Raw genomic sequence first — 15709 nt, 5'->3', positions numbered from 1 at the left:
GTATGATAATACCTAATATTATCTTTGATACTTATATATGTATGCAGACATATATAATTATAGAAGATCTCAAATTTAAAATCATACACACACATATATATCTATATATCTATCTATATAATTTTTTCCAAAGCCAACAAGTTTTATCAATATGCAGGAGCCTGCTGCTAAGGTCTCAATCAAAGATTTGTACATACACAAATAGTTACATAAGAGAATTGGGAAATGATACAGAACAAGGGTTATGCCTTATTAAAATGAGACCAATAACTTCTAAGATCACTACTGTTCACTACCACTGATTCATCTTTATAATTTGATGAGTGAGGGTTTTATACTTCCCCTCCTAACCTAGCTTTGAAATGTTATCTTGGCATCTACTCAAAGGAAATAGGGGAGGGAAAGTGGTCCCAAACACCCTCAACATAGAATCTAAAAGTAAAAGAAACCAAGCTACTTGCTTACATGCTCTGTGAAAGTCTCTTGCACTGGCCAGGTAGCTTAATACGTAGAGATGACCTCATCAATTCTGTCCTATGTTGTGTCATACATTGATCTCATAGATCTCTTTTTCTAATTCTAACTTGTTAAACCAAACAATCAGCACACACACTGTGAGAACATGGATAATGAAACAGAATGGGTGAAAAGGTCAAGGTTCTCAGCTCTATTTGGCACTCGGCCATCAATGCCCGTGAGACTGGCATGACATTAGTATGCCTCACTAGACCTCAAATTCACAAAACTGGGCTCAAACCAAATGATCACAGAGAGTTGCCCGACAAGTGATATACACCTAACCTAAGAATGCGAGAGATTCTTTAAATGTTCCTTGGTGTATCCAATTTTACACATGAGGAAGTGACAAGAACCCATCTTCTTACTGGAGGTTAAGAATTGTTTGGAGAAATAACCAAAACTGAGTCAATTCTGCAATATAGAGTCATGTCAAATAATAAAGAGGATGACCAACTATATGTCCCTTTTCTACAGTTAAACAATTTTTCAGGAAGAGCTTTTCATTCATCCCCATGGGGGATGATCTTCACCTGTCTTCTCTCACAATATGGCCTCTCTTAGTTAAAAAAAAAAGCTGTGACACACATAGGCCATACATAGACCATAAATTTATTGCTTTGCGCACAGACGTGAGCTCTCGTCTCCCCATGTATGAGTTCTACAGGGACCAATGAAAGTTTTAAGTAAAACCCAAATCAGCTAATTTCTGGCTCCAGGCAATACCACATCGCACTCAGCATGGTTTGAGGCCCATGCTCTGGCTAGCTAGACCATTCCTCAGGCTGATTGCAGAGAAATACGAATGGAGCTGTGCAGAACCCAAGTCTAACATTCCTTTTCCAGCTCAGAGCCATCACACTAGTGACTCCGTAACTCTGAACTTCAGTTTCTTTATATGGCCAACGGGAATTAAATATCTTTAGCAAAGTTTATTGAGATAATTAAAGTCCACCATGTGGCAAAGTACTTACACAGTACTTCAAATGGCAATAATTTAACATGCGATACTAGAATAAAATAATGTTACTTCCAAATAAATGAGACACCAAGTTTTAGTGATTAATGCGAGTATATGCTTCCTTTGAACATACTTTAGTGTCCAGTACCACCAACGGACTGAGGTGATTTGAGTTCAGTGTCCTGTGATAATGAACAACCAGTGATTACCATCAGAAGGTAGCCATCGGCTGTATTCGTATACAGTGTAATATATGACAACTACAAACTAAAGTATGTCATGGAGGGACTGGACCTAGACGAGAGGGCGAGCAAGTACAAGAACAGCTACAGCTTTAACTGAACTCGGGAGCTCTACTTGGCCTTTCTAAAGATTATTTCCTCATGCATATGCTTAGGATATTGATAATAGATATGGATGCTGTGAAAATTAAACAGGACAGTGTATTCAAAATCTACTCGCAGTTTGCCAAGCATCTGCCAAATACTCCTTACTGATTTAAAAGTTTTAAAAAATTTTTTCTCATCCATGTTGTTTACAAATAAAACCACCAGAGGTCAGGCTTTCACATAAGTTGCTAAAAGACTGCAGTGGGATGGATAAAAAAAAATAACAAAAGAACATTTTCTGCTAAGCAGTATAAAATAAACATTTCAGGTATAGAAAGAAATATAATAATGGAGACTTTTAGCAAAGAAATCTTGGTAACTAGAATACTTAACACCAAAACTGTTACTTGGTGCATGTGAGAGGCAGGCAAAAGAAAGAGAAGTCAAATTTGTTAAATATGCATTTGTGATATCTGTACAAGGTTAGTTTATGGTAATTCATATATCTTCAAAATAAGAAATATATATATATATATATTCACATATAGAACCTGAATCCTGAGTAGATCCAATAGAGTCTCATTCTTTTCCTTGGATAGAATGCAGTTCAGACATGCTGAAAAGCATATTCTGTAACTGGTTAGTATTACTGGTGCTTCATCTGCAGGTCTGAATAATTTATTTAGTTCCCACTATCCTGAACAAATTTAGAGTCACATTCCTTTAATTGTCTGTTTCTTGGAGAATCTGAAAATTTCTGAGCACAGTATTGCTGTGCTGGTAAACATGGAAATGAGATGATTATCCACGGAGGAAAGATACTAAAGAAAAAAAACCCTATAATTTGGCAGCTTACAGTGACTCCTTGGCCATCAAATTATGTTTTCCCCTTACAAGGAGTGCAGTATTTAGACCTGACTTCTTGGAGTGAGGGAAGGCCTATTGTAGTTCTTAAAATGAATAAAGGTCCCGTGTACGTTTACCTCTAATACTGTGTCCAGAAGACAGGAAAGGCATCATTACACATGCAGAGGTTACTGCACTGTGAAGGCAGTTCCCAAAGATACAAGCCAACTAGGAACTCGGCTAGAGCGCGCAATCCATTCCCAAGCTTGCTACCTAGAGACAAGACCTGAGATGAAATCCCTATCTTATCTCAAACCTACATCAACTTGGGAAATATTCAGTATGTTAGAGAATCATGGACTCTATTTACTGAGAAGGGAACTTACAACGCAAGTGGTGCAAAGGTCACATCCTTCACGAGAGGAAACCAAATCCGCATCTCGACGATGTGAGGTTCCGAATCGCGGTGTTCTGAAGCTCTCTCTCAGCTCCTCCTTCAAGGCATGTTTATAGCTCTATCCTTCCTCACCAGCTCAGAATCTGCCCACGGTTCTCCCTGGGCTCAGGGAGAGAGTGAAGCTTGCGAAGTTTAAAACTGTACTTTAATTTCTAATGAGAAGACTACCTTTGCACCAGACATAATTAAAGGAGACTTATGGATGCTATTGGTTCTCGATAAACACTATTATAGATTGAAGTGATAAAATGAAATAAAGATGTTTAATCTTTTAGAAGGTACATGTCTTCGTTTTTCTCTCTTATAAAGAAACCTGCATTGTTTCTCATCAGGTAGATGGGAGTCATCCTGCTTCAACCTCCTGAATGTGGTGGTACCCGACTGCTTTTTGCAGACATTAAGGATTTCTGCTACATATTGCCTTTGGAAAGCCAGAATTAATGAAGGCTTTTTTTTTTTTTTTTTTTTTTTTTTTGGAGATAGGGATTTTCTGTGTAGCCCTGGCTGCCCTGGAACTCACTTTGTAGACCAGGCTGGCCTCGAACTCAGAAATCCGCCTGCCTCTGCCTCCCAAGTGCTGAGATTAAAGGCATGCGCCAACACCGCCCAGGAATGAAGGCTGTTCTTAAGCACATTCTATAGACTTGTTCCCGTCAATACAATTTCTGTTGTCACCTGTTCTGCAGTAAGATGCCCAGGCCTCAGCTCAATATTCTCTTAGAAAACCTATGCAAAACAACGTATCTCTTTATTGCTTGTGACACTAATATATTATTTAGTGCACTGCTGTGCCTAAGATGGGACCTGGCAATATATAGTCAATGTCTACTAGTTGAATTGCAAGGCACATAGTTGTCGAATGGGAATGTGTTATGTTCAGTGTATTTAATTAAGAGCTTCTTGTGCTTTCTTATTTCATCGCAAACATTGTAGCTTTTCTTCAAGGGGGGAAAATACCTCAGCTAGATTCTCTCAGTTGCTCATCTCAGGAAGCCTTCAATATCCAGTCCTCAGGACACCACAGGGAAACACAATTTCCTTGTATTCTGTGTAAAGACTTAAGTAAATAGTATTTCTAACCAAAACTTTCCTCTCTGCACATTTGCCCTTACATTATTCATTTATTCACCAAGGAAATGATTTGGAAGCCCCAAGGTCTCACTGTGACTCCCTCCATTTATTTTATGGTAGCAAAGGTTAGAAGCTGGATTGCAATCAGAAGAGAAAATTAATTCAATGATTAAGGAAAATGCGCTTTAAGCAACACACATTTAAATAACTGACAAGCATTGGGCCACGTTTCTTTCCTTCGTTTTTTCTTTTCTTTTTTAAAATTTATTTATTTATTTACGCTCCATATTCTATTCTCCCTCATCCACTCTCCAACCCTTCCACATCCCATACCTCCTCCCCACCCCTGTCTCCACGACCATTCCTTTCTTCTTTTAAATCCTTTTTTTTTTCTATTTGAAATTTTAAGCAGCTACAGTTCCTCCATCCAACAGCCTCGGGAGGCATAGCATGAATTACTAATAGGCGAGAACCAACTGCAGTGCAGTGACCACTTTCAGAACAAAAGGGTAAGAGCTGACACAAGGAAAACAGATTCATTTAGCTGTTGCCCGCCCCACCCCAAGGAAAAACCAACCAGTGCTAGAAGGGTATCTGGACCTTAGACCTTGACTATACTTTGGGGGGGAAAGCAGTATTTTAATCTTTCTCTGGCTGAAGGCAATTGACCTCAGAGATTCCACTTTCAAATAAAAAATATTCTTTTGTATACTACTTTGGATCTTTAGTTAAAAATAATCTTCCCCATTGGAACTTAGGAACCCATTAATTATAAAATATATACTCCAGAAAAATTATTTTTGGTCACCTAGCTGAATTTCTCTTCAGAATCAGTGTGAGTGAGAAAAGACAAAAAAAAATAAAATAAAATAAAATAAAAAAATAAAATAAAAAAAAGACGGCAGTTCTAGAATGAAGGAAGGTGGTCTAACCAAAAGGTTATGGCTCCTCAACCCCATCTAAATGCAATGGAAGAGTTTCTCAGCGTATTCAGTGTTTGACATCAGCCTTATATCCTAGGATTCCACCTTCTCTAACTCACAATCAAGGGAAGCCTATGGTAAATAAGTCATAGTCCACGGGTGTCTAAAATAGACAGGAAGTCAGAAGAAACTAGGAAGGAGGGGGAGGGAAGTCACACAGCTCTAGGGTGGATGTGAAATGGAGAAAGAGATCCACATATTGTATGAAATTTGTGGTTTCTTCCTCACCTTTAGGTCCTGGTGAGATGGTATGTGTGGCACAGACTTCTGCAGCAGATCGACTCTCAATATCCAGACCCAGACTCTGAAAGTGCAGGAGAAAAAGCAGCACCAGGATGGATAGGTTGCTTCGAAGCAGGACTCTAAAGCCATTCATGACTGTGGTTCTTCAACAGAGGGTCTCCAAGACACACGAAATAAACAGCATCATTTTTTTTTTAAAGTAAAACCTTCTGCTACAAAGAAAAGAGAGGAGGTTTCTGGAAAGCACCTTCCAGAAATGACTGCGAAGACAAGCAAGGAGGCATTCCCTTGGTTGTTTATTTTCTCAGGATCTCAAATGAACCATACATTGTCCAGACTGCTTCTTTTCCAATGACAACAGTTTATTGAAAATTATCTCTAAAGTAAACACTCAGATGTGTGGGTCAGTGGAAACCTCCCCGTAAGCAGAGAGAAGAGAGCTGACTGCTGCTTCGGCCTCCAGCTGGCTACTTAGTCTGGCATTGAGTTTAAATGTAGCATTCCGGGACTGTTGGGGAGGTTGTGACCTGAGATTTCTGCACATTTTGCAAACATAATGTGTGGATTTGAGATTCTCATAATGTGGTGCTTGTTACTGGATGTGGCAGTTGATCACAGATGTTGTTAATATTTTCTATGACATACCTCTTCCTCTTGAGTGCATAAATTACCCTGAGAGTAAGCTCCAAATGAATGAATTTTTCTGCAAGTCAATCTGGTAATAAGTATGAAAGCTATTGAAAATGCATATAATTATGCCCTGGTTATTGCCCTTCTAGCATGCTATCTCAAGGAGATAACATAAAATAATGACAGCTTTATTTGGAAAAGGGGACAAGATAGGAAAGGACATGATTTGTCTATCTCCACAATAATAGCTGACAAGTTATGGTAAAATACAAATATGTGAGAATGAGGTTTGTAACAAGTTCTTTACTTAATTGTGGAGAAAGTATCCAATTATATTTCTTAAATGACAGATGATTTTTATATATTGTATGGACTTGATATAGATGAATAGACATTATGGTGATTGAGGTCTCCATTTATGTATCTCTATTCTCATATAGCTGTGTTTCACTATGAACAGTCTAGATTTGATTGTAACTTATTAGAAAATTAGAATCAGTCATTTACATTGGAGAGACCTCTTATATTCTTTTTAAATTTTGTGTCTCTCTGTCTATCTTTTCAGGTTATGAATCTCTCTTCCTTTCTCCCTCCTCTCCCTCTTTCCCTTCTCCCTCTCCCTTCTCCCTCCCTCCCTCTCTTCCTCCTTCCTTCCCTCCCTCTCTATTTTCCTCCCCGCCTCCTGTGTATACACATGGATGCAGGTATGGTCATAAGCAAGCATGTGTGCATGTCAAAACAAGAGGTCAACATTAGGAGTCAGGTGCTCTCTACCTTGCTTTCTGAGATAATGTCTTACTAGCTCTAAAACTTGCTGATTTGGCTAGAGTGACCAGCCAGGAAGCTCCTAGGTCCCCCTATGTCCACACCCAAGCACTGGGATCACAGGCACTGGGGTGCCACTGGGTCCAGCTTCTTTTACATGGGTGGTAAGTATCGAACTCAGATAGTCATGCTTTCATGGAAAGCATTTTACCAACTGATTTATTGCCTAGGTTCTTCCATTTTTGATTATTGAATTATTACATTAATAGATGTACTATATAGAATTAGATAAAATGCACTTCAAAACCATTCCTCACTTTGTTAATGAAGGTTCTTAAAGATATGACTGAGATAGTCCTTAAGAGAGATCATTACAAGTAATAACCAACCTAAAGAAAAGAAAAACAAACAAAAAAGACTGTATGTATGCCAGTATCTCAGTGCTAACATGATGGAGCACCTAAAATTGGGTGCTTAAGCAACAGAAATTTGTACTAAAGTGCTTTCTTGGTGAGAGGCGAGCAAATCCTCCCAGGAACAACAGTAACAGTTGAGTGAACTGTTGATTTCTTGAAATACAGAGAAGAGGGAGGAAGGGGACTGACATTGTGTCTTATATATAATTATATATTATGTATTATATCATTATATACCAGAGATGAACAATCTCACTGTCACCTCATTTCAGGCACAGATATTATTACTATTACTATTCTCTGTGGAATAGATAGTAAGGCACCCATTCTGTAGCTAAAGCAGCTGATGCTCAGAAACTCTAAGTATTTTGTCTAAAGGCAACCACTGAAGAAGCCAAACACACAAACACACTCTCTCTCTCTCTCTCTCTCTCTCTCTCTCTCTCTCTCTCACACACACACACACACACACACACACACACACACACACACAATTGAAGGAAAATTATTTCCTAAAATTCTTGCACTTAAAATTTGGTTTCTACAAAGGTAAGTCCTCTCCAGTCTTGAGCATGCACTGAGTTTTACAGTCACTTAGGATGTCCAGAGTGGAAGCACTTATCAGGCTGACAGTGACAGGAAGATAGGGAGAACAAACACAACGATGCCAGAAGCTTCAAATTCCACATCTGTCACTAGTAGATACCTGACAGAGAAAAATGACTCAATTTCCATGGCAGCACAACACATAAAGCAAGCTTTGACTTTATATCTAGTGCTCTTTGAAAACTGATACCCTTTAAATTACTTAGCCTAATCTGAATCTATTTCATTTCTTTTCTTTCTTTTCAAGGATTCCCAGGAATGGGGTGAAAGCAGACTTGTTACATTTGTGCATAGGGTTAGCAATCTGAAAGAAAGGCCGGTCCTTAGCATTTTTGCTAGCTCATTTCTTCTATCTCCAATCTTCACCTTTTAGTAAACAGTGCCCATAAATATCTTTCAATGTCTAGTGATAGAATTGTTACATTATAATTTAAGTAATTGCACATTATTCAAATATTTTACAAATAAAACTGTCTCTAATCAATGTAGTAGCAGAGGCATTTTAGACCCTATTGATGTTATGAATAACACTGTATTAGGCATGTTTATCATCTTTTAGCCTAGTCCACATCCATTCCTTTTGATTCTTAAGGAAGACAAATACATGTGGCTTTTGAATTCATTGACTATTGCAAACTATAGATTACAAAGAAACAACTTAAGATGGTATTCTACTATACTCATCTCTCTTGTGTCGTTTGTTTTAGGTTTGATTATTTTCATATTTTAACTTGGAAACTATTTTTCTTTCTGACTGATAAACTTGGAAGCTTCTAAATATGATATTCAAATAAGACATTCATGTATCAGGCATTTTAACTAAAAGATGTATCCTTTTAGCTAAAAGGGTTACCCTCAAAATCACTTCTTGACTTCAAATTAGAGGGCTTGAAAACATATTATTCCTACTATGTGAATCTGAAGCAGTATTAATTTTTTATGTTTCCATAGTTTTATTTCTGTGTATATGTACATGTGTGTCTCCAATATCTTCTCAACTACACAAAAAATAAGGCATTTATCTTTTAACAATTTTTGAATGACTAAAATCCAAAATCTTAATAACTTAATTTACAAAATGCCCTGACATTTCTTAAGTTTACATATTATTGCAATTATAAGGTTTTGCAGTGATTTGGATGTGATAAGCTTTGTCACATCTTTTATTTGTTACACTTTTGAAGTCACAGGGATTCAAAGAGACATTTTATTCTCAGTTGCACAAAATTGGAGTAAGATTCAATGCAATCCCCATCGAAATTTCAAAACAATTCTTCATGGAGATAGAAAGAGAAACTCTCAAATTCATCTGGAATAGCAAAAAAAAAAAAAAAAAAAAAAAAAAAAAAAAAAAAAAAACCTGGATAGCAAATACAATTCTCAACAATAAAAGAACTTCTGGGACAATCACCACCCCTGATCAATAGTATAGAATCGAAGACCCAGAATAAACTCACACACCTTTGATCTTTGACAAAGAAGTCAAAACCATTTATTGGAACGAAAGAAAGCATTTTCAGAAAATGGTGCTGGTTCAACTGGCTGTCGGCATGTAGAAGAATGCAATTGATCCATTTTTATTTCCTTGTACAAGTCCAAGTGGATCAAGGACCTCCACATAAAACCAGATATGCTGACTCTAATAGACGAGACACTGTGGAAGAGCTGTGAACACACTGGCACACGGGAAATATTCCTGAAATTATTACTTTTGAAATAAGAACATTTAGGCCTTTGTGATTAAGGAAATACCAGAGTGAAGATTATAAGCAGGAAGTTTGCAGATCTCAAGTCTGAATCAAAGTCTAAAGGAAACTCTGAGACTGTAAATGAAAGTAGAATATTGCAGGAAGAACTGTAGAATATAAATTTCAAGAGAGTCACCATTCAGGTAGTAGTCTATACACAGATAACAACCAATAGTGGAAACCAAAAGACAAAAACAATTGGACATAGCACCCTTGTCAAACAAATCCTGGAAACACGAGATGAAGGCTGAGCACAAACTGGGCATCTCAGGAGTCAGTAATGATCAACAATAATCTATGAATGAAATAGACCACTCAATGGAATGAATTAAACAAAATGAAGGATGGGAGTGGCAGAGTAACATCCTACCCCTGCATGTTCAACAGTGATGATGATAACAAAACAAGTAATAGAAACACTTATTATTACTGAATTTTTGTCATGTGCCTGGGACTGTGAGAGTAACTTAATGAACAATATTTTAATACTTAACACTACTTTTTAAAGAAAAGCAAGTATCCATTTCACAAAGACAAAAGGACATGGTTGAGAACACAAATGAGCAAAGTCTTTGAATTGTTCCCAAATCTCATTATCTCAATTATTTACCCTCAGCTCCTGGAAAACAAGGATTCTTTCTTTTCAAGGGCTCTAAACAGTGCTTAAATCAGAAAGCAGTTAAACTTGAGTAGTTCAAACAAGGAGTCAATGGAATTGCCTCTGATTTCTCAACACATTTGTTGATGCATTTAAACAAAAACAATAGTAGAAGGTGTTGATAGGAGTCCACTTGTGAACTCATTAAAGTCGGCAGGTATGCACATGCATGTGCATGGTACCAACACTCTGCAAAAGGCTTATTTAAGTTCCTTGATGTCCCTATAAATATGGGATGGCAAGGATTTTAAGAGAGAAGAATTTTAAAATTGTCAAATTACGTTAAATGTGTTTTCTTTACTGGGCTAAAAATACTTCACGTTGCTGAGGAAGACTTAATACTGGCGTCGCTAAGACTTCACTTTCACTTATCCCTGAACTGAAGCAATTGAGAAATTCAAGTCAACACTGGTTTTGGTCCATAATATTGTTTTAAAATAGACAACAAGCCCAACAAGTTTATAGCTGCAATAAAATTGGAAGGAGGTTAAAGCAAAATCCCAAAAGAAAAGGCTCCATGACTAGTTTTCAGAGCTGTTTCCAGAATTTCACATTTTCTTGGCTTATTTTTCTTCCATTCTCCAGGACAATACATTTCAGGCTCAGCATTGCCCAAATATGACGTTCTACTAAAGGGAATAATATGTAACATTCCCCCTTTATACTCCTGTACAGTTTTAATGGTTTAAGTGGCAGCTTTCTATAGATGTATCCGTATCCTGAATTCCCCAATCTGTGAATGGAACTGTATTTGGCAGATTTGTTTTATAGATGTCATTAAAGAAGATGTTTTGAAATGAGATCATGGATTATCTCCATTGGCCCTAATTCCAATGGCAGGCGTCCCTATAGGAGACACCCAAACAGAAAGACAAGGTCAAGAGTAGAAACACATGTAAAGACAGAGGCATGGACTTAGGCAACCCATAAGCTAAGAAACAACCTAGCCCCTGCCAGAAGACATAAAAGGCTGGGAACGAATCTGCCAAGGAGCCTTCAGCATGAGCTCAGCCCTGCTTGAAACTTTGAGCTTGCATCTTTGGCCTTTAGAAATCTGAGGTAATAAGTTCCGGTTGTTTTAATCCACCAAGTTTGTGCTAATTTGTTGCAGAACTCGTAGGAGTCTGAAATGCCATTCTTGTGATTTTCGTGCACAGTTACTGGAAGAAGTGACACATGAAAACATTTGCTCAGTGCCTGACAGAGACCTGGGAACATCTGTTCTGTGCACGTTTTAATTATCATGCATCCAGCTCAGATGGTATCTGGAGGGGAAACCAAATCCAAGGTATAAAATGAGCATATCCTAAGGCAGTTGTGTTTTACCAGCAAAAACAAGTGGGGCAACCACCTCATCTCCACAAGGGCTTTCCTGACAAGTTGGTAGGACTTGACTTTGCTGTTTTCTCTGGTTTGTCCATTCTTGTAAGTACCTTACTGGGTTCAAGATCCTTCTGGTGGGTTGACTTAATTTGATGCAGTTTGGAAGCATCAGAAATTAGTAGGATGGCTTTTACAATGCATATTTAGAAGAGAGCATGCAAATATGCCCATAATTCATTTACTCTTTTACATGTCAAGTTAAATATGGATGAAAGCATATTTTAAAAACTCAAATGGTGTTAGCAGACCTGTAAAATAAAGGCAGAAGCTTACAGCTTCTCCCTTTCCACTTCTAGTTATTATTCCCACAAGGAAACTATTTGAATACTTTTAGTATCTATTCATTTACCTCTGCATTATAAATAACAAATAGATAATTATAATATCTTAAAATGTAGATATTTATTGGCTTCTGAATTTGAAAGTTAGAAAATTCTTTTCCTCTTTTCCCTCCAACTACCCCATACATATTTCCCTGATTTTATATTTGTAACTTAATAGTATAAATTTAGAATAATATTCAATGTTTGTATTATGATAACTGCACAAAAATTACTCACAGCCAAGTCACAAAGTGCATTATAATTACATTTTGTTTCTTGTATTATTGTTTCCTGAGTTTAATGATTATATTATTTTCTTTTGCATGGATTTCTATGTACATACAAATTCTTTAACATTTATCACTTCTATGGAAATGTAAAATGTTCTGTTTATTTCTACTGCTTTTCTTAGATAGCACTCTCTTCTGGAATCCTCTGGTTTAATGTATTATTCAGGCTGATTACACAGGCCTGTTATGCTGCAATATCTCTTTGTCATTGTCTAGGGACCTACAATCCCTTTTCTGATAGTCATATCTTTTCCTCTCGACTTCATCTCTCATTTTTGTGCTGTATGCTTTACAGCAGTTTACTGGGCCAAAGTGTATTGTAGATTAAATTTAGAGACAATATATTTCTGAAAATCTAATAATTCTCCTTTTGTATCATGTGACAGTTTTGCTGGATATAGAATCCCAGGATGAAAATAATTTTCACTCCCTGTGTAAAGACATTGCTTTAGTTTTGCAGCTGAAACATTTAATGTCAATCACATTTTCTGCAATTTGTAGAGATTTTTTTCATTCCCTTTTTTGAAGATTTTTGAGAGCTTCGCTTATCAGTGTTACAAGTTTTCTTATGCTACTTTTTAAAATAATTTCCTTGCTCTTACCATCAATCACCTTCACCTCCATATTTATTTTTCTCTTTCTCATTCTCAAATACTTTCATAAATATATTGAGTAACTTAAACTGATACTGTATTACTTCTCAACATTTGCTTTTTAATTCTTCTGTTGAAGATATCTCTTATACTTTATAGTAAAACATTATAAATTACTTGTTTATCCAAACTCTATGACATACACTCAATAAATATGTATTGAGTACTTATTAGCTGTCAGATATGTTATATTTTTCCTTCTCTGTAGAGCCTCCCTTTTCCAGTACAAGTGATTGAACACAGTCTTAGCACTGCTAGGCCAGCACTGCACCCTTGAGCTATATCCTCAGGCTTTTTCCTAATTTTTATTTTGAGAAACAGTTTGGCTCATTTTCCTAGGGATACTTGAGCTTACTCTGTAGCTTAAACAGATCTTGAATTTGTGATCCTTATGCCTCAGTCTCCTAAATTACTAGGATTATAGACTTGTGCCATTAGCCTTGGCTGTAGCACCTGTCTTTGTTTCAATTTGTCATTTTAGCTTATCAGTTAGAGTCTTCAGAGAAACATATTCTGTTTCTTATATTGTCCCTATTGAATATAAATTTTCTAACTTCTGATTGTTTTAATTTATGCATATTTATCCCTATTTCTGTGAAAATGTTTGGTCACTCCACAATAATCCATTTGTAATTAAGAGCTGTGACATGTTATAAGAAAACTATATGACTATAAATAGAATTAGTTGGGTGTGGACTGTGATTAGTTTTAATTGTCAGTGCAATTCAAATCACCCGAGAACAGTCGTAGTGAGGGATTGTCTTGAGTGAATTGGCCTGTGGGCTTGTTTATGGGAATATGACTTTATTATGTTTATTGGTGTAGGAAGACCTATCCCACTGTGGGCGGCAATACTCCCTAGGCTTATGTCGTAGACTGTACAAGAGTGGAAAATGATTTGAATAGTAAACATGAATGCAGTTATTCATTTTGCTTTTGTCTGTGAATATGATTGCTTTAAATTTTTTGTGTTTTTAACTTCCATGTTATGAAACTTGGAAATGTGAGCCAGTGTAAACTCTTTCTACCGTAAGTTGCTTTTTAGGAAGGTATTTTATCATACCAAAAAAGCTGAGACTAGGGCATTAACATATTACAACTATAGTAAGAGAGGGTCAAATGGTGCCTAGTTTAATGAAGACCACGCATTCTCATCATTTTTATAGTTTTTCCTGACCTAGGCAATTTACATAGGGTACTCTTTTCTTTTGCCCAGTATGACATACACATCTTCTTAACTGCTTCTGGTATGGGTAGGATTTAGGATCTCTAGGCTCATTTTACCTTTCTCTTTGTCTTCTATTGCTCAGCATGACCTCAGTTATCCATGAAGTCCCCTGACATACTTTTTTCTTTTTCTTTTTAGTTTAGTCTCTGTGTGACAAAACATTATCTTATTTAAGCTCCAGTATATGAAGAGTATCTTTCCAGACTTCCAGAATGAGCTAGGAAGCTCAATGCAGAAATCACCCTTTAAAGACTTCCATTATCTTCCAATTTTGTCAGCAAGCTAAATGGCATCTTGTAGCTTAAGTACCCCAGTCTTCTGGGTTCTGGTGTATTGCTGACTTGGATATTTCTGTCACTCATGGTGACAAATAATTTTCATATCTTACTGGTCAGTTAGGATTGTATTTTCACAATAACAGTGTCACTTTCCCTGTTGCTTCTTACATTTTTCTCTCTGTCATTGAGGAATGCTTTATTTTATGAGTGCTATTTTGGGGCCATTCTGTAGGGAGTACAGAATAAACATGTAGATTCAATCTGCCATATGGACACAGATGTTCCAAAATAACTTTATGATATAATTTGATGGAACTCCTGTGGGAAAATGTGCTGAAATGAGGTTAAACAACATATTTTTCCCCATAAAAATCTGAACGGGAGAGAACATTCCAACAATGGCTTTGCAAAGTGTTCAGAACATTCTTCCCACAAACATCTATAACACTACATGATATTATGCAAAAGAATCATTTCAGAGCCTGTACACATTGGCCAGAGTAGGCAAGTTTTTATGTATTTATTCTTGCAAAGCTGCCACTGATTTGTGTAAGAACAGTGCGGTTTAAAGTCTTTTTTATAGAAAGCAAGTCTACCACTGCGAACATCTCAGCTGGTGACAACAGCTATCTGATGAGCAGAGATGGCCGGAATATACTGCAATTTCATTGCTGCAGAACAGATTCAATATAAAGTATGGTTTGAAAACAAGCAATGGTTACTATAAGGAACTCGTAAGAACAAAAATAAACACTCCTGGTAAGTATTAATTTGCTGTTAATGAAATTCCTGCTGTGGTTTGAATGGAAAATGTCCCCCAGTCTCTTGTGTTTGAGTATCTAGTCCTCAGTTGGTGACATTGTTTTGGGGAGATTATATGATTATTGGGATGGGAGGCATTGCTGAAAGGGGTATAAAATGGAGGATAGGCCTAAAAAGGTAATAGACTGGGTTCATTTGGGGCAAGGATATTGTTACCTGCCTGCCAATGTGATATGATGATTTGAAGGTTTTCATCACCAGTGGTCGAGCTCTTCCATCCATGACACTGTCCACCAACATGGCCGAATCCATAAATCTGTATGCCAAAGAAAACACTCTTCCCTAAAGTTAGTTGCATAAGATATTGGTTGTAGTAACTTAAAAGCAACTGAAAAAATATCCCCCAAAAGTCAGTGGAGTAAATGATAGTCTTATTAGCAATCGATACTGGAAATTATGCACACACAAGTAAGTGAACTTAGAACTATATCACACACATGCAGAAACTACACTCCAAATTATAGAATAAAATACAAGATTTTTCACTGTCTTTACTTACATTG

General features: G+C 36.8%; 1 protein-coding gene across 1 annotated transcript in view; it reads right to left on the bottom strand.

Annotated features, from left to right (window-relative positions):
- Positions 1 to 5539, bottom strand: part of Colec10 (collectin subfamily member 10) — a 45425-nt gene extending 39886 nt beyond the window's left edge. The window contains exon 1 of the mRNA XM_052161138.1: positions 5392 to 5539. Within this exon, the coding sequence (XP_052017098.1) occupies positions 5392 to 5539 (148 nt within the window). The remainder of the gene's footprint in view (positions 1 to 5391) is intronic.
- Positions 5540 to 15709: the final 10170 nt, after the last annotated feature.

The sequence above is a fragment of the Apodemus sylvaticus genome, chromosome 17 (assembly GCF_947179515.1).
Source record: "Apodemus sylvaticus chromosome 17, mApoSyl1.1, whole genome shotgun sequence".
In the NCBI taxonomy this organism is placed as follows: domain Eukaryota; kingdom Metazoa; phylum Chordata; class Mammalia; order Rodentia; family Muridae; genus Apodemus; species Apodemus sylvaticus.
The sequence above is the reverse complement of the archived record's forward strand: the minus strand, read 5'-3'. Positions and strand labels throughout refer to the sequence as shown.